Below are 27,399 nucleotides of genomic sequence, written 5' to 3' on the forward strand. Positions count from 1 at the left end.
CAAATATAATGTTAAGGACATTATGGTGACAAAGATCCCTCCCTCTATAGATCAAGTCTTTTATTCTGTGGGATGGTTGTAACTGGTTTAGAAGAACAATTACAAATTTTAATTATTATATTACTAAATAATTGGACTTGTCAGGAGGAAAAAAAAAAGATTCTTCTGTGATGTTAGGGACATGCACCAACACCTGACTTGAAAAACAGGCTGGGTTTTCCACTTAGAAACCATGAACTGGGGCGCTGGGGTGGCTCAGTGGGTTAAGCCTCTGCCTTCAGCTCGGGTCATGATCCCAGGGTCCTGGGATCGAGCCCCGCATAGGGCTCTCTGCTCAGCAGGGAGCCTGCTTCCCCTCTCTCTCTGCCTGTCTCTCTGTCTACTTGTGATCTCTGTCTGTCAAGTAAATGAACAAAATCTTTAAAAAAAAAAAAAGAAAAGAAAAGAAACCATGGAACTTTACACTTGGGTAAGTCACTTAAGCATTTTGGCCTTTTAGTTTTCTCTTCTGGAAGGGCAGCGGGGGTGGGGGAGTGGTCTGGGGCAAGAGGTGGGAGGCTAAAGATTGCTTTACAGAAGCTGGTAACTATAATGTTGTGATACTAGATACATATTCCTACTCTAGGGAATACAGTGTGTGCAACTTCAAGAGAAAGAGCAAATAATAAAGTGAATGGGGTAACGCGTTAATAGGTAAACTGGGTGGTTTCTGTACTGTTCTTATTCCTGCAACTTGAAAGTGTACAATTATTTCCAAATTACTAGTTTTTATATTATTCATCTAATTTCCACTTCTGTACGAATAGTTTCTAATTATAACTCATTTTTACTGTACCAGTTATATATTATCTCCAAAGACAGATAAAAAATCAATATTTTTAAATTAAATTTTTTAATATTTCTTAATCATCCATCAACCCATGTACAGCCCTACCTACACTAAATACTGGAGATCAGTGATGAATAAGAAAAGGCATGGTTCAGGGGCGCCTGGGTGGCTCAGTGGGTTAAAGCCTCTGCCTTTGGCTCAGGTCATGATCTCAGGGTCCTGGGATCGAGCCCCGCATCGGGCTCTCTGCTCCGTGGAGAGCCTGCTTTCTCCTCTCTCTCTGCCTGCCTCCCTGCCTGCTTGTGATCTCTGTCTGTCAAATAAATGAATAAAATCTTTAAAAAAAAAGAAAAAGAAAAGAAAAGGCATGGTTCCTACCTTTGTATTACCTATGTTCTACAAAGTTGAATCTGAGTAATTTAAGAATATGAAAACACACTAAAAATGAAACTCAATATAAGATACAGTGTAACTCAAAATACATTCCCCATCTGGGGCACCTGGCTGGCTCAGTCGGTGAAGCATGTGACTCTTGATCTCGGGGTTCTGAATTTGAGCCCCATGTTGGGTACAGAGATTACTTGGAAATAAAACCTTAAAAAAAAAAAAGCCACATTTCCCAACAACTGAAATAACACTTTAATATTTTCTCGAAAGTGTCATAAACATCCCCCAATAAATCATGATTTTGAGACTTTCAGTTTTAAGAGCTTGCCATGGCTCCTCCTCTGAGTTAGTAATTCAGCTGTTAACAGGAAACTCAATGTTCTCTTGCTTTAGTCTTAATCACCAAACTGAGGAATCATTCAAAACTATTCAAAAATATGTCCTTTCACTTTATTTTCAAATACAAAAAAAGGAAGGAGCAACTAAAAGTATAAGACAAAGATAATTGTGCTTAACCATATAAAATAAACTTCTAAAATTTATAGTAATTACTAAAGTCATCAAGACTCAAGGTTACTTGAAGACTGTTGGAGGAAATCACTAAAATACACAAATTAGCCCACAATTTAGTCTCAGCTAAATGTCCTGGTTTTGCGATACAGCTCTGTTTTTTAAGCTTCTTCCACCTACAACTGTAGATAATTAAACCTGTCGAATGTGAAATAATTCATTTTCCTGTAGTTTCTCAGTTCTGTTTCCATTAGTAAATGACCAAATTATGATTCAATAACCTAATGCAGCTGAGAGTTGAACTAACAATAAAAAGAAGCCTGTAAACATGTACAACAGTCTTTAAAATTAGATCTTTGCGTGCTCGCTTCGGCAGCACATATACTAAAATTAGATCTTTGCAAAAGTTCTCACTTCTCCTTTCCCAAGATGACTTCCCCACCCACGTTCCTGAGGACGCGATACCGTGATCCCATTATCCCCTCCCATCTGTCCTGTACAACGGGCCACATGAACCTGGACACTTCTATGACTCAAATCCCCTTTTCTCCCACAGAAATACCCACTGCTGCCCCTGTCCGTCAGGTGAAGCTCAAGCCTCACCTCTAAGAAACCTTTCTAGATCACTCTGGCCCAAACCAGTCACCTGTCCTCTCAACTTCTACTCTGGCTTCTAAGACTCGGAAATCAACACAAATCATCAGAAGATCTTGCGAGGCTGCAGCTTCTGATTCAGTAGATCTCGGGTGGAGCTCAAGGTTCTGCATCTCCTACAAACTTTAAGGAACAGCAAGCCTGTGCCACTTATTTAACAATTAATATTCAGTTGTCTTGTGATCTCTTAAATGGTTACTGTGTATTATATTACTTTACTGCTCATATCCCTGCACTGTGTCTCCTGGGCTAGACTGTCACTTCACTGTGATGGCATACGTTTTTGTTTGTTTGATTGTTTTTACCTTCCCATAAGACCTCATCTGCTGCAAATGCCTTACTATGTATTAGCTTTCTATTGATTGCTAATAATGAAAGGCTCAGGAATTACAAAGAACTCCAGGTGATCAGGGACGCCTGGGTGGCTCAGTTGGTTAAGCGGCTGCCTTGGGCTCAGGTCGTGGTCCCAGCATCCTGGGATCGAGTCCCACATCGGGCTCCTTGCTCCTAAGGGAGCCTGCTTCTCCCTCTGCCACTCTGTCTGCCTGTGCTCGCTCACTCTCCCTCTCTCTCTCTGACAAATAAATAAATAAAATCTTTAAAAAAAAAAAAAAAAAAGAACTCCAGGTGATGAGTATAGAGAAAAAAAAAAGGCAAACCTTTCAGATTAAGGCTTCTCAAAAATTTAAATTAGTTCTCCAGGTGAACTTGGGGCAGAGCTAACAAACCACAGAAGCCACTATAACAAACTCCGAGAGTTGCCTGCCCAACACCCATTCTCCCACTTTTTATTGCTGCTAGAACTCCCATTTTTGATCAGGCATCTGTTCACCCTTCCCTCAAGGGACACAGTGGGTGATGACCCAATCCCCAAAGCTGGGAGTAATTTGGACTGATTCTAAGTCAGTCATGATAGTTCCATTCCTCTTGCCGGTGATAAGCAGCAAGACTCGATGATGAGATCCAGTCCCAGTCTTTGCTCTTAAAACAAAGACACCAGAGGAGGAAATCCTTGGATGTGAATGAAACCTGTGGCTGCTATGGCCAACGTGACCGAAGCCAGAGGCTGCACCCAACACCAAAAGACAACAGAGCCAAGAGAATCGCAAAGAAGGGAGCCCAACCCAGACCTATTTCACATTACATATGTTTCCTTGATAGCTAAAAACAATTTGAGGTAGAGTTTTCTGTTTTTCACAATCATAAATCATTCTCACCATGTATCTCTAGTTATGAGTACCGGGAAGAATAAAAACATTTATTTGGTAAGGAAAGAAAAAACACAGTTCTCAACATAAGTTAAAGGAGATAGAATAGCCACTCGGGGCTCTGGTTTGCTTACAATTAATTCTATTTTCTACAGGCTGCCATTTAGACTTTGCTCTGGGATTTCAGTGGGCTGGGTAGCACTTGCCACTGATGTTCAAGCTATGGGCTCTCTTCCTCATTTATGGGACAGCTCCCAGAAAGAGCACCCCCTTGCCCAGGACCCAGGCATATTTATTCCACACACAACACATACTTACTAAGGACCTCCTGCCTCCTTTCTCCCAAGCACTGGGAGTTGGCACTGGAGAAACAACTGTGAATGAGTCAGATAAGACCTGACACCTCATGAAATTTATATTTTTATGGAATAAACAGATAATATATCAAGTTAAAAACATATACTATAGTAAGTGCCAAAAGCGAAACAAAGTAGTAAGAATAAGGATAAGGAGCACCTACTTTAGAGAAGATGACATAAAAGATCTCTTAGACCTAGAGAATGAGAAGGAGCCAGCTGTGCAAGAGCCAGTGTGAGCACGAGAGAAAGCAGTATTGGCAGGGGCCAGGTCATGAAAGGTCTTCCAGACCAAATTAAGGAGTTTGAATTTTATGCTTACAGAGGGAACATTTACTCACTTATTTAACAAATGTTCACCAAGTGCCTACCGTGCAGAAAGAAATCACTTAATACAATGGTTAACAACAAGGACTCTGGAAGCAGTGTCTTCTTTGATATTCTACCTAACCTACTGTGTGATGCCTGGTACACTACTTAACCTCTCTGGGATTTTGTTTCCTTATATGTAAAATGGGGATTACCTACTTCATAGTCAGGAAATTAAATGAGTTAATAGGACAATCTCTTGAAACACTGCCCAGCATCTGGTTAAGTGCTCAGTAACAAAATATGTGCTAAGTAGAGAACAATTTCACGACTTCATTGAGCTTGGGGGAAATGCCAGAGAATGGGATAATGGGACACCACTGAAGGGCAGAGGCATATGAGGGCAAAACCCAACTCCCATTTTAAGACAATAAATAACACTTGCTACCATATGGAGAACAGGCTGCGGACATGGAGCTGGCAAAGAATGTACATTGGGAGACTTGGAATGTGGCTTGAATTTGAGGCAATGGAGTTAGAAAGAAATGCATGGGTTAAATTGAATAGGGAGGGTACAATCCTAAAGATTTGTGAGGATGTGAGGATTTACATGTGGAAAGTGAAGGAAAGAAAGAAATCAACCCCAAGATTACTGGTTTGAGCAACTGGGTAGAGGAGAGCCTCAAGACAGGGGTGGCGGGGCACCTGGGTGGCTCAGTTGAGTAAGTGACTGCCTTCAGCTCTGGTCATGAGCTGGGAGTCCTGGGATCAAGTCTTGTGTCGGGCCCCCAGCTCCATAGAGAGTCTGCTTCTCCCTCTGACCTTCTCCCCTTCTCATGCTCTCTCTCACTCTTTTTCTCAAATAAATAAAGAAAATCTTAAAAAAAGACAGGGGTGGAGGTATGCCTATACTCTGCTGGAAAACAGAGAAATCCCTTCAAGAGATAACTGTACAACTACCACCTTGACTTAAAACCAGTTCTTAAGTGTGAAAGTCTACAAACCAAAATTGATATTGTTGACCCCACGACATACTTTAGGAGAGGTGGGGACAGTATTAACTTTATACACCTCTGTACTGTTTTGCTTTTCCGTTTTTGTTTTTGTTTTTGGTGGGCAGAGGATTTAAGAAAATTATAAAAGAAGATAAATGTTCAAAATGTTTACACATGACAATCTTATTCCTGTCCTTAACCACTGCCAAGATACTAAACTGCTTAAAGATGACAGAACTTCTTTAGAATTCTTTATATTGCTTGAAAAAATGCTGAATGCAAAGTAATCACTCAAAAATGACTAGCTTAAATAAAGTAGGGAAGGAATGACAGTTGAGAAAGATTCTATTGAGTACTTTTATATTGTTACATACTTGAAACATAAGCTGAAAATGAAAACAAACACTCTAATCTATCCTCAAATCAAATCTGAAATGTCTCAGCTAGAGTGGTTTGTTAAAACAAAGTGTCAGATATACAATGACCAGACTTTCCATCTAAGCACAACAGAACCATAACAAAAACAAGTTCTACCAGAATGTTTAAGTTACATTCACCCATCAAAAGCCTAAGGAGGAACAAAGTTTCTTATCTCTTTGGAGCAAATTATATGTCATATATAATTAAAAATACTGACTGACAATAAAGGAAAAAAAAGATAACCAAAAGTAGAACCCTTTTCTTCTGCCTGGACCAACCTTGATTCTATTCCCTATGGGAATCAAATACAACAAATGAAAATGTCACCAAAGTGGCCTAGAAACAAGTTAACAGCTACTGTTTAATTCAGCAGTTTACTTCTCACTTGATATGCACGATTATGAAAATGTTTTATATATGTTAATCCTCACAATAACCATAAGAAGTTAGATACTGTTTCCCTCATATTTTCGATAAGGAAACAGATTTTTTTTTTTTTAAATCAGATAGAGTGAGGAACTTTTTTTAAAGATTGTATTTATTTATTTGACAGAGAAATCACAAGTAGGCAGAGCAGCAGGCTGGCGGGTCGGGGGAGCAGGCTCCCCGCCGAGCAGAGAGCCTGATGCAGGGCTCTGGGATCTGGCCCTGGGATCATGACCTGAGCCGAAGGCAGAGGCTTAACCCACTGAGCCACCCAGGTGCCCCAGGAAACAGATTTTAAAGCAGCCTTAGGAATCTGCCTTAGGTCATACAACCGAGGAGCAGCAGAACTGAAGTCTGATGTCTGACATCCATTCTATCAACCACTTTTACAATTTCTTACACCAAGGTGAGAAAGAGATGCTGGATCTTACCTGCCTAATCTCATGATTTTACGGTACAACCACCATCTCATTCCTATGAACATTACTACCAAGTAAGATAAATTACCTGAACTACATTCAAAATAAAGTAATCTACAAATGTTATTTCAAAATTTTTAGTAGCCAGATTTTTTTAAAGTAAAAAAGAAACAGGTGAAATTAATTTAAATATTTAATTCTATATATCTAAAGTACCATAATTTCGGGGCACCTAGGTGGCTCAGTTGGTTAAGCGTCTGCCTTTGGCTCTGGTTATGATCCCAGCGTCCTGGGATCAAGCCCCACATTGGGCTCCCTGCTCGACAGGGAGTCTGCTTCTCTCTCTCCTCTGCCTGGTACTTCCCCTGCTTGTGTTTTCTCTCACTCTTCTCCCTCTCCCTCTGCCTGCTGCTTCCCTGCTTGTGCTCTCTCTCTCAAATAAATAAAATCTTTAAAAAGAAAAATAAGAAAAGGGGCACCTGGGTGGCTCAGTCAGTTAAGTATCTGCCTTCAGCTCAGGTCATGATCCCAGGGTCCTGGGATCGGGCCCCACATCGGGCTCTCTGCTCAGTGGGAAGCCTGCTTCTCCCTCTCCCACTCCCCCTGCTTGTGTTCCCTCTCTCGCTATGCCTCTCTCTATCAAATAAAATAAATTCTAAAATCTTAAAAAAAAAAAAGTATCATAATTTCAACATGTAACTGACATGAAAAATAACTACATTCTTTGTACTAAATCTTTGAAATCTGAAGGTCATGTACCTGGACTCATCAACTCGACATTCAAGCTCTCAGGAAAGATTTAGTCTTATTCCGAATTTATTTGAACAAGTTTGTCTGGCTTACCAAACTACAACAGATTACAACAGAAAAGTAGGGGCTGCATCAACAGAGCTAAGCTGGCAAGGGAAGAAATAAACACACACACACACACACACACACACACACACACATCTCACGCATGCACACACACACAAAACAGATCTAGATCCAAAAAGCCTAACAGCTGAGGCCACTTAGCAAAAGGGCAAAAATAGTCTTCCATACTTCAACAGTTCCCCAGGTCATTGCCACATTATGGAATACATCAGAATGCTGGTATTAATGGGCAGTTAAATTCAGCATTTTAAGAAGTCAAGGAAGCATTAATATATTTTGGAAATATTTTCATTTAGGGGCACCTGGGTAGCTCTGACTTTGGCTCAGATCATGATCTTGGGGTCCCACGACTGAGCCCCTCATCAGGCTCTGTGCTCAGTGGGTAGTCTGCCTGTCCCTCTCCCCACCTCCTGCTGCCACTCCCCCCAACTTGTGTGCTCGATCACACTCAGGTGCTCTCCCTCTCTCAAATAAATAAAATCTTTAAAAATTTTTTTCATTTAAAATCAGTTTAAGAACTCTCTGTACTTACTACCTTTGCAATTTTCCCATAAATCTAAAACCATTCTAAAATTATAAAGTCAACTTTAAAAAAACAATGCAGGGGCGCCTGGGTGGCTCAGTGGGTTAAAGCCTCTGCCTTCGGCTCAGGTCATGATCCCAGGGTCGTGGGATTGAGCCCCGCTTCGGGCTCTCTGCTCAGCAGGGAGTCTGCTTCCTCCTCTCTCTGCCTGCCTCTCTGCCTCCTGTGATCGCTGTCTGTCAAATAAATGAATAAAATCTTAAAAAAAATAAAAAATAAAAAATAAAAAAAATAAAAAAACAATGCAAGGGTCACCTGGCTGGCTCAGTTGGTTGCGCATACGACTCTTGATCACAGGATTGTGAGTTTAGGCCCCACACTAGGTACAGAACTTACTTTTAAAATCTTTTTAGAAAGTAAAAACAAATGAACAATTTGAGGCTTCTGGTATGGCAAAAAAGTTCCCAATGATCGATCCTTTGCCCACATAACAAGAATAACTCCTAGACCAAAGCAACCATTTGACGGCACTCGTGAGTAAACAAAAGCAGGCAAATGTTGCAAGGGACTGAAATGACATTTGGAAGAAGGGAAATATGCTGGACAAGTTTCCCCAATGTTTATCTTTTCATCTTGTGCCATGCAGGGCAACTAAAATTCTAATGGAAAATTCACAGTTCTGCTGGTTTGAAGAACAGCATTCAGAGCAACCATTGCCACTGGAAAATAAAGTAGACCATAAAAAAGAGAGCCAAAGATAGGAGTCCTAAAATCTGAATAAAACTCTGCCCAAGTCTCTAGCTGATCCCTGACATACATATGCACAGTACAGACTCCAGGCAGGACAGCTAAAAGGACTGAACTGAAATCTGAGCTGCCACACCACAGGGGAAACAGTGCTGCAGTTTGAGTTCAGCTGACTGAATTACCTGCTTTAAAAAAAAAAAAAAAAAAAAAAAGAGTAGCAAAATCAATACTCTTCAGAAGAACATAACAAAATCCAAAGTTTCTACAACTTGCCACTCACAATATCCAGAATACAATCCAAAGTATTCTCCACAGGAAGAAACAGGAAAACACAACCCATTCTCAAAAGAAAAAATAATCAAGGAAACACATCTTCTGCTGACCCAAACACTGTAATTTGCAGGTAAGGCCTTTCAAGCAGTTATTATAACTATGCTCAAGAACATAAAAGAAATATATGCTCAGGGCACCTGGGTGGCTCAGTTGGTTAAGCGTCTTACTTTTGATTTTGGCTTAGGTCATGATCTCAGGTTTGTGAGATCAAGCCCCATATCAGTGTGCACCCAGCACACTGGGTCTGCTTCTCTCCCTCTCCCTCTGTTTCTCTCCCCTCACTCATCCCCAGCACACTCTCTCTTTCTCTCTAAAACAAACAAATAAATAAATAATCTTTTTAAAAATAAATAAATAAATAAATCTAAATAGATAAATCTTAACCAAATTACTAAAAAAAAGAAATATATGCCCTTTACAATTAGTTACTTGCACTTTGCTCACATACGAAAAATGTATCTTCAACTTTTCCATTGTCTAAGACTCATTCTTTTAACATCTTCTAACCAAAGATAAATTCATTTACTTCCAGAGTTTTCCTTTATCAGCCAAAGACAAATACACTGAGGGAGCAGGGGGTGAAATCCTTATGCAAGTCAAAACCCAGCAGCCACTTTCCCTAAGGGTAGTTTAAAAATATACATGCTGTAATATATATATATATATATATATATATATATATATATATATATATATAAAACAGCATATATATATATGCAATATATATATATTATATATATGCAATATATATAATATATATATGCAATATATATATAATATATAATATATATAATACTATATATATATATATAAAATACTATATAATACTAGACTCAGAAAAAGACCTAGGATGAAAGAAAACTTCCTTCCCAATCTGTGTTTATGGCAACTACCCGGTTTTAGTGGATGAGAGGTATTTACTCCCAGACCTAGATATTCCGCTAAGAGTTCAGCCACAGGACCAAAATTCCAAATTCTCCCTTTATAAAAAACCTAAATTCTCCAGGAAGTTCTTTTTTAAGAGATTACACTTTAGGTAAACAAAATAAAAATGAAGAATTCAGAGGATAAACAAGGTATGGGAGCAACTCTAAAAACAAAATTACATGACATGGTTATGCACAGAGAATCAGCTATAAAGACACACATCACAGTACTATTTAATAGGTAAATTTTGGACCTGTAAATAACTAAGAACAGTGGATTAACAATAACAATGAACAATGAAAAATTGCAGTTATAAAAATGTATAGAATCACGGCTTTCGGCACCAAACAAACAAAAAATGCTATAGAATTTTAACATAAAATATTATCAGTCAATAAACATATGAAAGAGCGAATTTTTCTCTGGTATTTTATTTTGGATTATCTATGTTTCTTGAAATACATTTACAAAAAAATTTTTTAAATAACATACTCAACAATGTACTGCAGCTGTGAAAAGGTAACATTTAGAGTTCTTGTCTATCTTCTTAGTTGGTCTAAAATAAATTTCAAATATCTGAACAGTAAAAGATGCATGTTTATTACTGAAATGCTTACTTGCCATTTCAACACACAGGTACCTTAAATATGATAAATAGGCAAATTCTAACCTAGAAAAAATAGTTCTGTATCTGTCTTATTTTAGACACAACAAACAAAATCTTCCCTTTATCTTTCAGGTAGTTCACTTGGAAAATAAAACATTTCTAGTCAAAGAATTCACTCTTGAAATATTCTTCATTTCACTGACAAACTGCATTATCACTGAGAATTTGTATTACTTCCATTTATATTTGTTTTCTAACAAACTGCATCTAATTATGAATTTAATTATCTGGATATGATTTTTGAATTACAAGTCTCAATCTTCTGTCTGGACCTAAACACCCATGACTAAGGCTATTTTGGTACACTAAAATATATCTGGACTAGATTGGACATTAGATCTAAGAAACACACCCACTTTACAGATGAGAACAACAATTTGAACCTGGTTTTCCAGTTATGTAATTTGAAGATTTTAGACCTCTAAACTCATCTATTATTAAGTTTGGATCAATGGCTATCTAGTGAGCACCAGACATAAAACCCAAATTATATGTCTCAAGTTCAATAATTGAATACTATTTTTATCTCTGGTGTTTTACCATGAGGCAATACAGAAGCCAACACCAAAAACAGCCTTAAAACTCTCTTACATGCATCTGTCCCCAGACTTCACATATCAATTTGCCCAAAAACTCCAATAGACATTTACTAAATTACTGAGCTTTCTACTATGTAACGAGATTATGTTGGATGGAAAATATAAAAGATGAAGAAAATGGTCCCTGATCCCTGATCTCCTAGAATTTACACTCTGGCCTGAAACAAAGAAAGGATGAGAAATGATTCAGATGAATAGCAGAATAAGCCAATGCACAAAGCTCCAGACAGAGAGTGGGTAGGATTTGCTCTGCTGAGGGAGCAACAAGGTCAGAGAAGGAGCTAAAACCTTGGAGGGTGTTTGTTTTCATGAACTAAAACCCTTGAAATTATATGTTAAGCTAAACTTCTTACAGAGTTGGGGGTACTCCAAAATATTTATAATAAAATATACTGTAAAGGTATATGGTTCTTCTTTTCAGAAACATAGCACAGTCCTAAGTGCCTGAACACTCTGGCAAGCTTGCAAAGAGCTCTGAGAAGGAGCTCAAAAGCTGAAAACAGTGATTGTCATTAAGAGTATTCTGGGGGGCTTTTAAGAGTTCTTATTTGAGAACAAGTGCTTTGGCCAGAAACAGATTTATTCCTTCATTCTGTTCTACAGTATCTGTGACCAACCCATCAGAAGAGTCCTATTACCACTTGACCACACTGAGATCTGACTTCATGGTTAAAAAGTGAAAAAACCAATCTCACAAAAGACAAAAGGAATCTAGTCTCACACAGTAAAGATACATGTGAAAAAAGATGTAAGGATAAAACCACCTTAAAAAAGAGAGAGAGAGAGAGAGAGAGAAGATTTGGGGATAGGAAAATAACAGGATCAAGAAACTAAAGAAACCAACATATTTATAACCTCCCTCAAAAAGGAGATAAGCAACTCTTCTTCATACAGAAAGAATTTGTGTGTGTATGTTTGTCTTAAAGAAAAGATTCCTTGTAAACTGTTTGGTTTTTCTTTAACAGATAAAGGAAGACAGACCATAGGACTAAACAGTTTGGTGGCCTTTTTAAGTGATCCAAAAGTTAAAAAAAACAAAACTAAAAAAAAAAACAAAAAGTGAAACAAACAAACAAAAAACCCCCAGATCCAAAAGCACTGGCTGATCTCATTAGCTCTGCTTAAGAAACTTCAGAGATGTGACCTCACCATGGATTACACTTCTATATTTAGTTTATACCTAATATGGATAAAGTCCCAAACTAACAGCCGTTTCCTCTCTCCACAAAAAGAAACTTCCTTGCCTTTTTTTTTTTTTTTAAATCAACAATGCAAAGACTAGTGCAGGCTCCTCTAAAGGGAGAGGTTAAAAAAAAAGAAAAAGAAAAAAAAAGGAACACAAAGAAAATATTAACAATTTGGTATGTTATTTCTGTTAAACTTGGACTGCTTTGACACTTATAAATTGTAAAATGATCCTAAAATCAAATATGTGATGTTTCAGTCAAGTTCCTTAACAAGTTTATAAATATACCCTTTAAAGAACTTTACAAAATACTAATTAACCTGGCCCCAAAAATGCACAGAGGTGAGATCATGGAAATTTTACAGTTTCCTTTCAAATCTAACCAAGAGAACTGAAAGCAACCGAACTCATTTAACGAACCACCTAGACTTGTTAACTGTTAGTATGTTTTAGGAATACCCTTAAACAGTCACAGAAGTTTTTATCTTTTATTTTTCAGAGTGACTGAATACAGCAAAGAGTGAAAACAAAACTATTTTAGATAAACATTTGAGTTTCAAATAAAGAAAAAGGATATAAACAAATAAAAAAGCTCTTAGTGGTTAAGAGTCAGGCTCTGGATAACAAAGACCTTGGTACAAATCCCAGTCCTGCTACTTACTCCCCCACCCCCCCCGCGCCCCAGACCACACAGAAGCAATGACCTCTCTAAGTCTCACATGTAAAATAGTATCCATAGAACCTATTTCAAAGTTTATAGGAAGATTAAATTAACTAACACATAAAGGGTTTGGCACACTGTGCCCGGACCAGAGAGTAAGCCCGTAATGCTGTTAACTTATAACTCTGACTTTTAACAGAAAAACAAAAACTTACTCTTCATTTTCATGTATCAGTGTGCTCTATTTTTTTTTTTTAAGATTTTATTTATTTATTTGACAGAGATTACAAGTAGGCAGAGAGGCAGGCAGAGAGAGAGAGGGGGAAGCAGGTTCCCTGCTGAGCAGAGAGCCCGATGTGGGGCTCGATCCCAGGACCCTGGAATCATGACCTGAGCCAAAGGCAGAGGCTTTAACTCACTCAGCCACCCAGGCGCCCCGAGTGTACTCTATTTTATACAGGAATAAATTAAGTATTTTTTTTTAATATATTACCCAACCAGGCAATCTTTTTTGTTTTTTAAAAGATTTTATTTACTTCTCTGACAGAGAGGTCACAAGTAGGCAGAGAGGCAGGCAGAGAGAGGGGGTAAGCAGACTCCCCACTGAGCAGAGACCCCTATGTGGGGCTCGATCCCTGGACCCTGAGATCATGACCCAAGCCGAAGGCAGAGGCTTAACCCACTGAGCCAGCCAGGCGCCCCAAATTAAGTAGTTTCAAGAAGCTTAAAGCATTATCATAAAATGAAGTGTTTTAAAAATCAGTTTACGATCCTTGTATCACCCAGCAATTACAGCCATGCTAACGTTTTAAAGTTTGATTATCATCCCATTGTAGTACAAAGTAAAAATTTAAAACAACAACAACAACAATCTCAGGGTCTAGAAATAAATTAAGAATTAGGAGACTTCAACTCTCTCTACTCTTACCCCTTAAAAATTACTAAGCATAAAACCTGTCAATCTACACTAGCTCCATTTCTTCTGCTACAAATTAAGTAGCAAGAACCTAATCTCTCCTAAACATGTGTGTATTTCCTGTAAAGAAACCATTACACAAATGTCAGTTAATATATGACCTGCTCAACTTTATAAGTCAATACCACAAAAATCAAGGAATAGTACAATGTAGTAGCACAAAAAGCCATTATGCCAAATCCGTAATTCCAAAGTACCTCCACAGAACCACTAGATCCTACAAGCCACAGATTACTCCTCTTTACTTCTTTTATGCTCTCATTAAAACAGAAAGGAAGAAAAAAGAAAACCACTCTTACTAATAATAGACCCTTAAGCTTTACCTACTAGTCCAGATAGCTGCTGAGGCAGAGTTTAAGACCGCAGAGTCCAACCTGAATGTCCTTTAGTTATCTAGAAAGTGTCAACAGAATCATGGTTCACTTAATTCAGGAATAAATTCGAGTCTAATCTTGGATTTTTTTTTTTACACTAAATATACACTCTTCTGATAAAGAACGGTAAGCTCCCCTGCCTATTTTTTTGTAGAGGCAGTCTGGTAGATGCTTATCTTAGTAATATCCTGGAAATTGAAACCACATATATTGAACATATAAACTAACCATGAGAGGTATCTGGGTGGCTCGGTCGGTTAAGCATCTGCCTTTGGCTCAGGTCGGGATCTGGGGGTCCTGGGATCGAGCCCTGCATCAGGCTCCATGCTGACTGTAGAGCCTGATTCTCCGTCTCCTCCCTGCTCATATGCTCTCTCTCCCTCCCTCTCTCTATCTCCATTACTATCTCTGTCTCTCTCTCACATAAATAAATAAATAAATAAATAAATAAATAAAATTTTTAAAAATAACAACAAAATAAAATAACCATGAGCCAATACAGTCTTAACTCTGCATTCCAGAGGCCCATGCAGTAATAATAAGCAAACAATGCTTACTATAGGTCAGACTTCAAGTTTTTTTTCTTGTATTAACTCTTTTAATTTTTACAAAAGCCCAAGAAATAGTTACCATTGCCCTAGTGGAGACCTGAAGGCAGCTAGTGAAAGGTAGCACCAGTACTGAAATAGTATGTACGGGCCCAGAGACCATGCTCCTAACCACCACGGCATGACAACAATGAAACAGAGATCCAGTGTTCCAAATGACAACTCAACTGCCTACTTGAAATATTATTTCTAACCGTCTTCAGCTCTGAAATAGACTACTGAGTGCCTACAGAGGGAAAACAAATGATACTTCATCTTCCCTACTCTTCCCCCTCTGTCTTTGGGATCTCAAATCCCAAATACTACCGAAGGCTAGAAAGAACCTTCACAAGCAACACCAAGGCAACACTACGATCTAGCACAGGAGTCCCTACTGAGTCATCAAGACCGTGAGTGCAACTCTTCATTCCACTGGCCGTCAAGCCACACACTCAGGGACAGGACACAATTGTGGACTTTCCCTTCGCTCTTTTCTATTGTGCAAGAAGAAAAAGTAAATCTTCATTTCAATCTAAACTGACAGTCTTGAGGCACTCAATCAGTATGAACTGAGCCCAGTGATTTGCATCATATTCTATTTCTCTGGTCTCTTGTACGAAGATTTCTGTGAATTTAATAAAAATTTGCTTTTCCCCAAGCACACAACATTTTCTCTCTTCTTTTCCCACCAGCTTCCTCTGGAATCAACCCTGTGCAAGGGAGAAAAAAGCTTCTGTATATTCCTTCAGCAAACATTTTATTGAGTTAATGCAAGTAATGCAGTTAACACAGTGTCTGGCACATAGAAAGCACCCCATAAATGTTTATATTACTTCCATTAAGTATGAAATACTCTTCTATATATTCATCCTGGCTCAGGCATTTGGGAAATGCAACAGAAAAACCAGTCAGTGGTAATAAGCACATCTATTCTAAATATACACAAAACAGACCTTCCTCACCGCGAAAAAGGCATCCCAGTGAATTATGATGACTCCCATGGGAAATATTTTCCCCTCTAACACGATGGTGTAGTGTTCCTTCCAACACTGTAGCTCTTTCAGCTAATAATTTTTAAAAATGCCTCCCCTTAAAATGTATCCCCTTCTGGCCACCAACCCATCCCTTGTACATCGCCAAGTTCCTTATTAGAGCTGGCTTTACACTTCCCCCCTGCTCTTGTTTCTACTCATTCTTCTGCCTACGCCCCTCTGGCTTCCCCACCAGGGGACCACCATACAGACCAAGGCTGCTACAGTGTTACCAATGACTTCCAGGAGGATAAATCAAATAGATCTTCATCTTACTTGACACAAATAGTCACTCCCTTCTTAAAAGCCTGTCCTGGCTTCTGTGGTACTTCGCTCCTGTGGTCCCCCTCCTCTTTCCCATGCTGCCCTATTGCAGCTCCTCGCTCTCCTTCTCCAGTTTCTTGTCTAATGTTGCACCCCCAAGTGTTGAGGGCGCCTCAGAACTTGGTCCTGGGCATTTCCCCTGCTACTCCTAATTCACCCACTGCATGATCTCACACACGTTAAATACCACATAAATATCATATGTATGTATCAAGTCTGAACATCAGATCTGTAAATCCAACTTTCTACTAGACATCTCCACTTGACATCTGTCATCTGAAATTCATCAAGTCAAAACCTGAACACTGTCTGCTCCTCCTCCATCTCAACGAAAGGCACTGCTACCAATCAGCGAATCTGATTGGAAACTCACACACATCTCCTTCAGTATCTTCCTATTGACTCCACCTTCAAAATTCATCTCAAATCCATTCTCTTCTCCCTATCACCACCCTAATCCAAACCACCATCATCTCTTTCTCAACTACAATGGCCTCCGTATCATTTGCCTTGTTTCCATTCTTGCCTCTCCTCTCCAATTCCTTTTCCAGACTACTCATCTTAAAATGCACATCAAACCATGGCACTCCCTTGCTTAAACCATTTTGAGACCTGCTCTTTTAACTAAGGATAAAATTCACCTGACCTCCAAAGACCTCCATGATGTGGTTCATCTATATCTCACTCTGTACCTCAGTTTTGTTCCCTCTATTGCAGTCATACCCTCAAACAAAAATATTTCTTGAATATTCCTAGCCTTCACATCTATCAATTCCTCTAGCCTGGAATCCTCTTCTCCTCATTCTTCTCTTAATCACCATTCATCCAAACATCAATTCCAAGAGAACCCCCAATCAGCTACTACTTAATCAGATTTCCTGTCATTCCTTCTCAAGATGCCCTACTCTTGTCCTTAATGTAATTATATACTGTCTTTATTTGTGTATTTCTTTAACATAAGTCTCTCCCACTAGACAAGAGATGACATGAGGTCTTAACATACTCAAATATAACATGTCAAAAACTAAATTCCTGACCTCCTCCCTGTCAGAACTAGCTCTCCACAGCCTTCCCCATCTCAATTAAAGGCAACTCCACCATTCTATAATTTCTTCAGAATGAAAATCTCAGAATCATCTCTGACTCCTCTTTCTCTCATATTCTACATCATGAAATCCTGTCATCTCCATCTTAGAAATACATCCAGAATCAGACTACTTCTCACCTTAGCCCAAGCCATCATCTCTCACCTGAATGACTAAATAACACCTAACTGGTCCCTCTGCTTCTGACTATGCCTCCCTATATTCTGTTCTCTGCAAGGCCATCCAAATGTCATTAAATCAAAAACAGCAGCACCCTCTATCATCTTCCATACTCCTTACCCTACTTCAGTTTTCTTCATAGTCCTTATCACTAGCAGACATACATTTATCATTTGCCTCCACCACCTGAGTATCAACTCCAGGCTGTTCCTTGATGTAGCCAAGCCACCACAACACCACCTCAATATCTGTTCAATGACTGAATAAAAAAAAGAATGATTACTGTTCCGGCAGGCAGAAATTGGGGGTGGGAGATGGGCTGGAGAAGTCAAAGATAGTTCAAATGAAGGAAACACCAGCAAAAATCTTATATGAAGGCTGAGAAGTCCAGGGCATGTGCAGGATGAGTCTAGCTAGAATATGAGGTAAATGTGCAGCTGCTGTGGGAGATAAGACCGGGAACATGGCTGGGTCATGATCTGAAAAACTCTGCCAGATCAAGTGGTTATATCTAATTCAGTAAACATTTACTGAATTACAGTAACATTCGAGGCAAGAAGTATCGGTTTTATTTTATTTTATTTTATTTTAGGCAGATTAAAATTACAGAATATTAACACATAACTTAGTTATTGAGGGAAAAGATACCAGTTTCTGGAAACAATTGATAATACACCACACTTAGTAGATTCCATAATACTAACTACCCTTCATCTGTCAGCAGACAACATAGACACTTCACTCATCTCTGAGTCAATCAGTTCATTTAGGTTGTCACATAAATCATTTCTTAAGGTCTTAACTTAACTGAAAAAAATTTTTAGAGGGAGGGGCAAAGGGAGAAGGAGAGAGAAAATCTTGAGTAGGCTCCACCACACAGAGCCTGACACAGGGCTCGATCTCACTACCCTGAGATCATGACCTGAGCGGAAATCCAGAGACAGACACTCAACTCACTGAACCACCCAGATGCCCCTCATTTTTAAAAGCACAAGACAAAAAGCTACTATACTACATAGGAAAAAGCCATCAACTATGGTGCATTTACCCACCTGCTGCTTGTCCATTAGGCTATACAGTGAGCTCCTTGAAGACCAGAGACCTCCTCTTATTTCTTTATCTCTCCAGCACTTACTGCATGGAATGTATTCAACTAACATTTGCTTCTGTTAATATCCCTATACTATGCTGGACCATTTCTAGACAAGATTGTATCTTATCTCCTCTAACTATAAAATGGGCACCTACCACAAGATTGAAGAGGAAAATTAATACCAAAAAATAATTTTGATTTTCAGAACAGATTTCTCCTAAAAAACGTAAAGGAACAGGCTACTTCAAACCATTTAATCAGTATCTATTCTACGAGCAATTCTAGGTTTTGGCAAATTTCACCAAAAAAAAGCTTGCTTTCTTCCAGCAAAAATCAAACAGGGTAAATGCTCTTTTAGTGCCACTGGGAAGTTAAATAGAGATACAATCTGAGTTGCTTTGAAAAAAATGAAATAAAGTATATCTCTTTTAACCAATTCACAACTTAATACGTGTTACACACTAGACCGGGCTTCATTTTTCATTCCAAGTATTTTGCTGTCATGAAGAACATTAAAATACTCTCATCAATAAATCATGCAAGTTTATAGAAAAGACTATGACATACAACAAAATAGAAATAGTAGCCATTTCCAAAGGAGGGGTTATAAGTAATTTTATTTTACGTGTACTTTTTTGTGTTTTCAAGGTTGTCTACAGTAAATGAATATGGTTTGTTATAACTAGGGGAAAAAACACATTTTTTAAAGAACCCATTCCATATAAAATGAATATACTATGAAGCAGAAAGGATATGATATTACTTTCCAAATTGGGGGCCAATATTTAAAAGAAAGCAGACAGAAGTTAAATACTACTTATGCTAAGTGATTTAAAAACAGTATATTTGTAAGCAAGGGTCCTGCAGACAATTACAGAATGCAAATGAAGCTTGTGTGACTGATGGCTAGCAACTGTTTTTACATGGTTTAATGAAGATTCAATAAGCCCTCAACATTTCTAAGCCAATATTCTGAATCTCTGTATTAACTAAAATATGCTGTAAATCAGAACTGCACATTCTTCCTAAGTTTATTTCTTTGAAAATTTTTCAATTCCGTCTCAGATTTCTGTATGCTCAAAACCAAACTTTCACTTCCTAAGTTTTTATTTCTTTTTTTTTTTAAAGATTTTATTTATTCATTTGACAGACAGAGATCACAAGAAGGCAGAGAGGCAGGCAGAGAGAGAGGGGGAAGCAGGCTCCCCGCTGAGCAGAGCCCGATGCGGGGCTCGATCCCAGGACCCTGAGATCATGACCTGAGCTGAAGGCAGAGGCTTTAACCCACTGAGCCACCCAGGCACCCCTAAGTTTTTATTTCTTTGAAAATTTTTCAATTCAAATAGATTTTATTCAAATAAAATTCAATTTTATTTAAAATAAAATAAAATTTAAGATACCCCTAGCCCATCTTCGGTACAAATTTATGAAAGTTGCTACTTTCATAAATTTAGACTAATACAGTCTCCTGGTTTTAAATAAAGGGGACAAAAAAACAAAAACCAAACAAGGCTAATTGATATTCCTTATACCAATACTCAGTACTGAGCACTGAGGGATAAAAGCCAAGTCTTTTTGACGACAGGATTAGAAGTTCCAAGAGAATTCACAAACTGATGCCCTGAATTAAATTTAGATTCCTGTTAATTCATACTTGGAAGGTTTGTAATGATGCTATTTTCCTTCAGAAACTCCCTTTCCATTTTCTACAAGAGTCTCGAAAATGGGTGAACTCATCTCAACTTCCCCCTCTCTTTGATCAAAATCTTAATTAATGCTTTAATCACACTTCCCATCCTGCCTAACATATTTCCCTTCTATGGATTCACTAATTCCCTATCCAGGAGACACCTGACACTGGGAATCCAAAGCACTAATGAAAGAGGAAGTGGGAAAGTCTTGCTCATCATTCTTTTACTGGCTTCTCAGCATCTCTATAAGCATCCTTTCAAACCAACTGTAATTTTCAGGGACAGCCAGGTTCTCCCCACCGCCTCTTTCCTATCATTATTCATATCATGTTAGGCTTCCCATTGGTTCAGTCCCCTACCTCTGCAGCCCCTTGTCTCTTCCCCATCTGGGGTCCCATTCTCTCAGAATTTTACAGTTAAACCAAAATCATGACCTTGGCCTTTACAAAGGCCTTCAGGAATAGGTGAGACATGTAGAAAGAATAGAGTTCCCACTAACTTCACATTTTACATTCATTTTTTTATCTCCTGAATTTCCCCCTCTGGAAACCTCAAAGGAATGGCAAACCAATTAGATCCAAGGTAACACTGTCTTACTGTTGAATTCATTTTTGTTCAATTATAAGAACAAAGTTCTCAGCATCACTTCCTATAAAAATGTATTTCATTTGTGTTTTTAAAAAAAAAGGAGGCTGAAGACTGCCCTTGATACAAAATATACAGAACTCACTTTATACTGGCAAAATAGATGAGGGTCTGCCGGTCTCTGCAATCTAGCTGCACCCTCCCAAATGCCACTGAGAAGATGTTGGATAGACAGCAATCCAAAACAGAGGGAGTGTCAGGAGAACAAACAAGGCTGGGAAAATTGTATTCATGAGCAAAAACCTAAGTTAGGTTTTAAAAGTCTCATCCTCAACCTTTAAATAACTTGTCTCCTTGGCACTACAGATTTGAATCATTCCTGGCTCCCTCTTTCAAAAGGATCAGTCTATCTACTGTTTCCTGAATAATGAGTCTACAAATAATGTCAAAACTAGCATTTCCCTCTATCCCCTGTCAAATAAATAATTTTTTTTTTTTAAACTGACACTCCCATTCTTGGCTTTTCCCAATCCAACTACTCCACCCACTCTTTGAAGGTCAAGTCCAAATCTACTTCCATCTTTCCCCCAACTCTTAGCTAGGTATGAATTACACTTGACTCCTTAAGCATGTACCATCCTATGTTGTTTTCTTTCCAATAAAATTTATAAACCTAAAGATAGGAAATGTTTAAAAATTTCTTATAACTTCCATAGTACCTAATTCAGTATGAGGCACTTTAATTCATTCCAATAAATGCTTTAAGTCACAGATAACCAGATAGAAGTGACCTTAATGATGACCTAGGCCAAACCCTTCTTTTACACCTTGCTTATATGAGTTATGCTTGACAATCAGAACTCCACCATTTACTTTTTTAAAAGCAATGGTTCTTAAATCTGTGTCAGGAATCCCCAGGAAAAAAAAGAGTCATATAGAACTTTTTATGTAATTTCAAGGATTTATAGAATCTCCTGAATCCTATTAATGAAGCCCACATTTAAGAATATACTGTCACTTTAAAAAAAAAGAATACTATATTGTCATCAACAACAAAAGTAAGTCTTTACTGTTGCTAAGCCCTATTCCTAATGCTTTCCAGAGAATGATGTATGGCTAAATCACATTTCCCAGCCTTCCTTGCAATTAGATAAAGCCATGTGATCAAGTTCTCCCCAGTGGAATGAGAAAGGAAGTGAGAGGCAGAAAGTCTGGGCTAGGGTCCTTAAGAGACATGTGCCTCCTACAAATTCTCCACCTCCCACTGGCTATAAACAGGACTTCCCAGCCACCAGCTTTGACAGCTTAGGGGAGTTCAATGCTCTCAGGGTTGATGGAAAAACAAGTTGCTAATGCTGTGGTCCCTAAATAACTCTAAGAAAGAAAGCCACTTCAGTGTCTAAAACACTCTCCTTGGACTGCTAAGTGAGAAAGGAAATATAACTTCCATCTTGTTTGAATCATTGTTTGGGGTGAATTATTTACTAAAGCAGCTCAGACTACCCTAATTAATACATACAGATTAGCAGCTGATCCCCTCAGCAACCCTATAAAATTGTTGTTATTATTATTATCCTGGTATTAGAGGTCAGGATATTGAGGCACTGAGAACTTAAGAAACTTGCCTGATACACTACTGGAAGCCAGAGTCAAGCCAAGTAGTCTGGCTCCAGGGTCCATACACACTGGAAATCCTGCCAAATATTTCAAAAGGAACAGTTATTCTTGTGTGTTATGCCGCCCTGCACCAGACTAATTTTTTATAACCACCACCCCAATCCCAGCAGTTTACTGACCACTGCCAACAGGGACTGTACTGGTTCAAAATCGTGCAACAACAACTTTAAATTCCAGTCCATAAGGGGCACCTGGGTGGCTCAATCATTTGAGGGTCATGGGATGGAGCCCCAAGTAGGGCTCTGGGCTCAGCAGGCAGTCAGCTTCTCTCCTTTTCCCTCTCCCTCTGCCCCCCCCCGCCCCCTCCCCCCCCCCCCCCCCCCGTTCACAAGCCTGTGAGCACAGGCATGGGTTCTCTCTCTCTCTCAAGTAAACAAATCTTTAAATAAATAAACAAATTCCAGCCCATAAAACTAAACTCTACAGAGGGAGTCCTTCTATGCTGAGATCAGAGATACCATCGCATCATACCAAAGCTACTAGTAGGGGCTGGGGACGCAGCAGGGTCAACAGGAATTGGGCTTATACAAGCCAAAGGAAAAAAACAAAAATCAGTCATTTGCAATTTCTCTCATTGTGTGATTTAATAACTAATATTTTTACTTAATACAGAAATCTTGGTTTCCAAAGTCTGAACACGGCCAAGAAGAAATATTGATGGAAAATATGGCAGGCACAAGAAAAGACTAGAAGTACTACAAACTGGAGGGAGGGAAAAGCAGGTAGATCAAACCACAGGGTTTTAGAAATAAAGGACCAAGGTTTGAGACTCAGACTATGAAGATTTAAGTAAGTCGGTCCCAATTCCAAAGCATATCAACACATATATAAACAGCAGAGTGCTAAGAAAAAAGGAAACAACAGGGACACCTGGGTGGCTCAGTGGGTTAAGCCTCTGCCTTTGGCTCAGGTCATGATCCCAGGGTCCTAGGATCAAGCCCCGCATCGGGCTCTCTGCTCAGCGGGAATCCTGCTTCCTCCTCTCTCTCTCTCTCTGCCTGCCGCTCTGCCTACTTGTGATCTCTCTCTCTCTGTCCAGTAAAGAAATAAAATCTTTAAAAAAAAAAAAAAAAGGAAACAACATCATTTCAAACATTTGGTACCCTCTTAGTTTCCAGGCACTTAGAACAGTATGTAGACTTTACCTTCAAGGAATTAAATGCCTATCTACAAGGGGAGATATGCATATAAATATGTACATACAAAATGACACACACTTAGCATCTATTTTCTGTGTAACAGAAACTGTTCTAAGCTTATTACATGCTCCATATACCAACTAATTTATTCCTATGAGCTTGGCCTATTAATATCCTAACTGTACAGATGAGGCACAGAGAGGTTTAAATAGTGTGTCCTGGAACACACAACTAGTAAGTGGACAGAGTGGACTAGAAATTTAAATTACATTCAAATTATAAGGGGCCTTATGTCCTTGCTAAAGGATCTGAACTTCACCCTACTGGTTAATGGTTCCCAACTAGAGCTGGTATATCATAATATACACACCTACCCGGCCCCTCTTGGTGAGGGAAGAAGGCATTCTCACCGTTGAGGATGACTGCCTTTGTATGCTTCTTTTACTATTGGGAGAGTGCCCTACCCTTTAGGTATTGGAGTAAACAAACACAAATGGAGAACTGCACTTATCCAGGTGATGGGGAGCCAAGGGACTCAGGGGTAGAAAACTCCAAAAACAACACTCACCAGGAAGGCAACGCAGTTGTGAGTCCAGTCACACTAGTTAGTAAGGTCCTATTTCTCTTCAATTTAAAGCTACCTAAACCGCAAAGCTCAATATCCTTTTCACTCACACGCTTTAAGTGCAGATAATAGTTTTTGGCTACAAATTCGGATACCTCTTGGCAGAATAATTAACACTGTTTAACATACCATGCCAAACAACCATGGCCTCTGCCCACTCACTGCTTTCAAAATAACTGTATTTACCAAGGTATCTTCCCCCATTTGCATTTCCCATATATAGGTTTGGAGAAGAAAACAAGCACACTCTTTAACAACAACAACCCAAAAAACCTCCACCACGATTTACCTGGCCCTTTTTTTCTTCTTTGAAACAACTATCCTGGTTTATATCAGCACAATGTTTTACCTAAGCAGAATCACAAGGCAGCAGAAAACCTTTTACGTCTTATTCCACAAAAAAAGAAAATAAGTCTCAGAAAGGAAAAACAACTTGCCCAGGGAGTACAGAACTGTGACCTGAACCCCGGGTCTCTGCCACCGAGCCCTGTAAGAAAGGCTCACAATGAGTGGTAAGCAGGATGCTGTTAGGTGGATCACAACATTTTTTACTTTAATAGTTACGCACAGGAGAAATATAATCACCACATCGAATCAATTTCAGATATTACTGCAAGATACACTTAGAAAATGATAATACACATCCAACACAAATATGGAAAACTGGGAAGCAGGATACAGTCACTCAAGTTTGAGAAACAATGCACCATGCCCCTCTCATTCTAACTAAAGGGTTAAATTAATAGGCAGAGCATTAAGCATAGATCTCTTCCTCTCTAATTCATACACTTCATTTCTTTTTCTCGTCTTGTTGTATGGGCTAGGACCTCCAGAACACGGCTGAAAAGAAACCATTACTGATAGTATCCTTATCTGATTCTAAATTTAATGCTACCTCCAAAGTTTCACCATTAAGTATCATGGTGGTTTGTTTTTTGGTTTTTTTTATTTAGAACTTCAGTAGATACACTGCTGTTGAGTTTATGGAAATTCCTCCCTATTCCTAGTTCAATAAAACTTTGAACATTGATCTGTAACCCACCCTTCTGCCTTCCACCCATCTTACTTTCTCTTATTTCAGGTTCCTTCCTACAACCTCTGCACTTCCCAGTACTGTACCTGCCACAGAAACAAACAGAATCTTTGAAGACATTCTGGGGGTTCTGCACCTGTCTGCTGTACCAGTTCCCCCAACCACAACGTTTCTAACACCAAAATGTTTCTAACACCAGTAACTGAAAGAAAATCCTAAAACACTGTTCTGATTATGTCTTCTCTCCCATCTCTCAAACACACCCGTCAGTATCTTCCCTTCTTTAAAATAAAAACTCAGGGAAAAAAGACAAAATTGTCCTAGATTCCTGTTAACTTTCCAATTCACAGCCTAGCTCTGTGTAAGTAAGTGACTATGAGAATCTCAAGGATTTTGAAGTTTTGAGGGAGGCAGCTGGAGCCAGATGCTCATAACTTCTCTCCTTTGCTGAAAAGAAAAATATTAAGGAAGCTAGGAAAGAGATAGGGATAATATCTGTAAGCAAATAAGGTAGTTCCAGGAAAGCGACCAGAGGGGAAAATCAACTGTTTAAAGCCCAAGCAAGTCATGAATTCTTCCCCTCATCAGCTTTTCCTTCAAAACAAAAGGGCACTCAAAATCTTTCCCGAGGCAGCAACACCAAAGGGAGCAGCCAAAATGTTGCATCATACAAACCACTCCGAGTTTGAGAAACAAGAAACCCAGATGGTGGTAAAATACCTAAGACAGGAAAACCCAAGTTGGGAATCTCGGTCCTTCCCGGAAGCCCTGCTGCTCTTCTTAAAAAAAAAAAAAAAAAAAAAATTTAAGATCGCATCGAAAATTAAACTTAAGAGTTTTATGCCAGCGGGAAGCGAAATGCTCTCTGACAAAGCATTCCAAGAAGTTGGGTTCCTCATCTCCCGACCGAGAGGTTTCGGCCCCGGTCCGGGGAGACGCGGGGGTGAGGGTGGGGTGCAGTCGGGCCGGCGCCTGGGCCGGAGCGGGGCTGGAGGTGACGGGCCCACCCCCGCCCGGGTGCTGCGGGCAGCGGCGCGTCCCACCCAGACGCGGGACGACAGTCTGGCGGCCGCCGGAGCCCGCGCAGCCGGAGGCGGTGACCACCGCTCCGCGTACCGGCTGCCCGGGGTCCCGGTCCCGCCCCGGCTCCCTCGACCGGCCTGGGCGGCGGGAAGGCGCGGGTGGGCCGGAGACAATGGGCCGGGGGCGCGAGAGCAGCTTCTCCCGGCCGGGGGGCGGGCGCCGCGCGAGGGCGCAGCGGGGGCGCGGGGGCCGAGGAGCGTCCGGGGTGCAGGGACGCCGCCCCCCCACGGCCGGCCGGGCAGACGCCGGGGGCTCAGCGCGGCGGGACGGCGGGCGAGCGCTCACCTTGACGAAGAGCTCGATGACGGGCTCTTTGTCCTCCTCCTTCAGCCCGTTCAGCGGCATCGACAACGCCATGGCCGGTTCGGCTGCGCTCCGTGGACGGCGGCGGCGGCTGCTCCTGCTCCGGGGACTGCTCGGGCTGAGGGCTCCCGCCGCGCTGCGCTGCGCCTCCCTGGACAGTCCCGGCGTCGAGCTAGCCTCAGCCTCCGCTGCCCAGCACCGCCCCACGCCCCGCGCGCGACTCAGAGGCGGCCCCAGCCTGAGCCGCTTCAAGCCGCGGGGCGGGGCCCGAGGGCGGGGCCTAGCTGGGGGCGGGGCCAAGGCCCTGCGTCTCGGGACCCCGGAGGAAACCGGGAGGCCGAAGCCCGGGGGGTGTGGCCTTGGGCGAGGGCGGTAAAGAAGCTCAGGCTCCGGCGGTAGGTGGGCGGGACTCCGAGCCACGCCTCCCGAGGGCGCGGGAGGGAAATTCCCCCCGGGGGCCAGAGCCTGACACCGCCTCCCGCCGCGGCGCGGGCGCTTCCTCGCAGCTGCTGCTGGCGCCCTGCCTGGTGACCTCATGCCTTCGGCTGGCCTGGGGGGGCGAGGAGGCGCCTCCCGCTCTG

General features: G+C 40.4%; 1 protein-coding gene across 1 annotated transcript in view; it reads right to left on the reverse strand.

Annotated features, from left to right (window-relative positions):
• CLIC4 (chloride intracellular channel 4) overlaps positions 1 to 27,020 on the reverse strand; it is a 68,153-nt gene extending 41,133 nt beyond the window's left edge. The window contains exon 1 of the mRNA XM_080802345.1: positions 26,801 to 27,020. Within this exon, the coding sequence (XP_080658471.1) occupies positions 26,801 to 26,872 (72 nt within the window). The 5' untranslated portion in view covers positions 26,873 to 27,020. The remainder of the gene's footprint in view (positions 1 to 26,800) is intronic.
• Positions 27,021 to 27,399: the final 379 nt, after the last annotated feature.

This window comes from Martes martes (genome assembly GCF_963455335.1).
Source record: "Martes martes genome assembly, chromosome: 4".
In the NCBI taxonomy this organism is placed as follows: Eukaryota; Metazoa; Chordata; class Mammalia; order Carnivora; family Mustelidae; genus Martes; species Martes martes.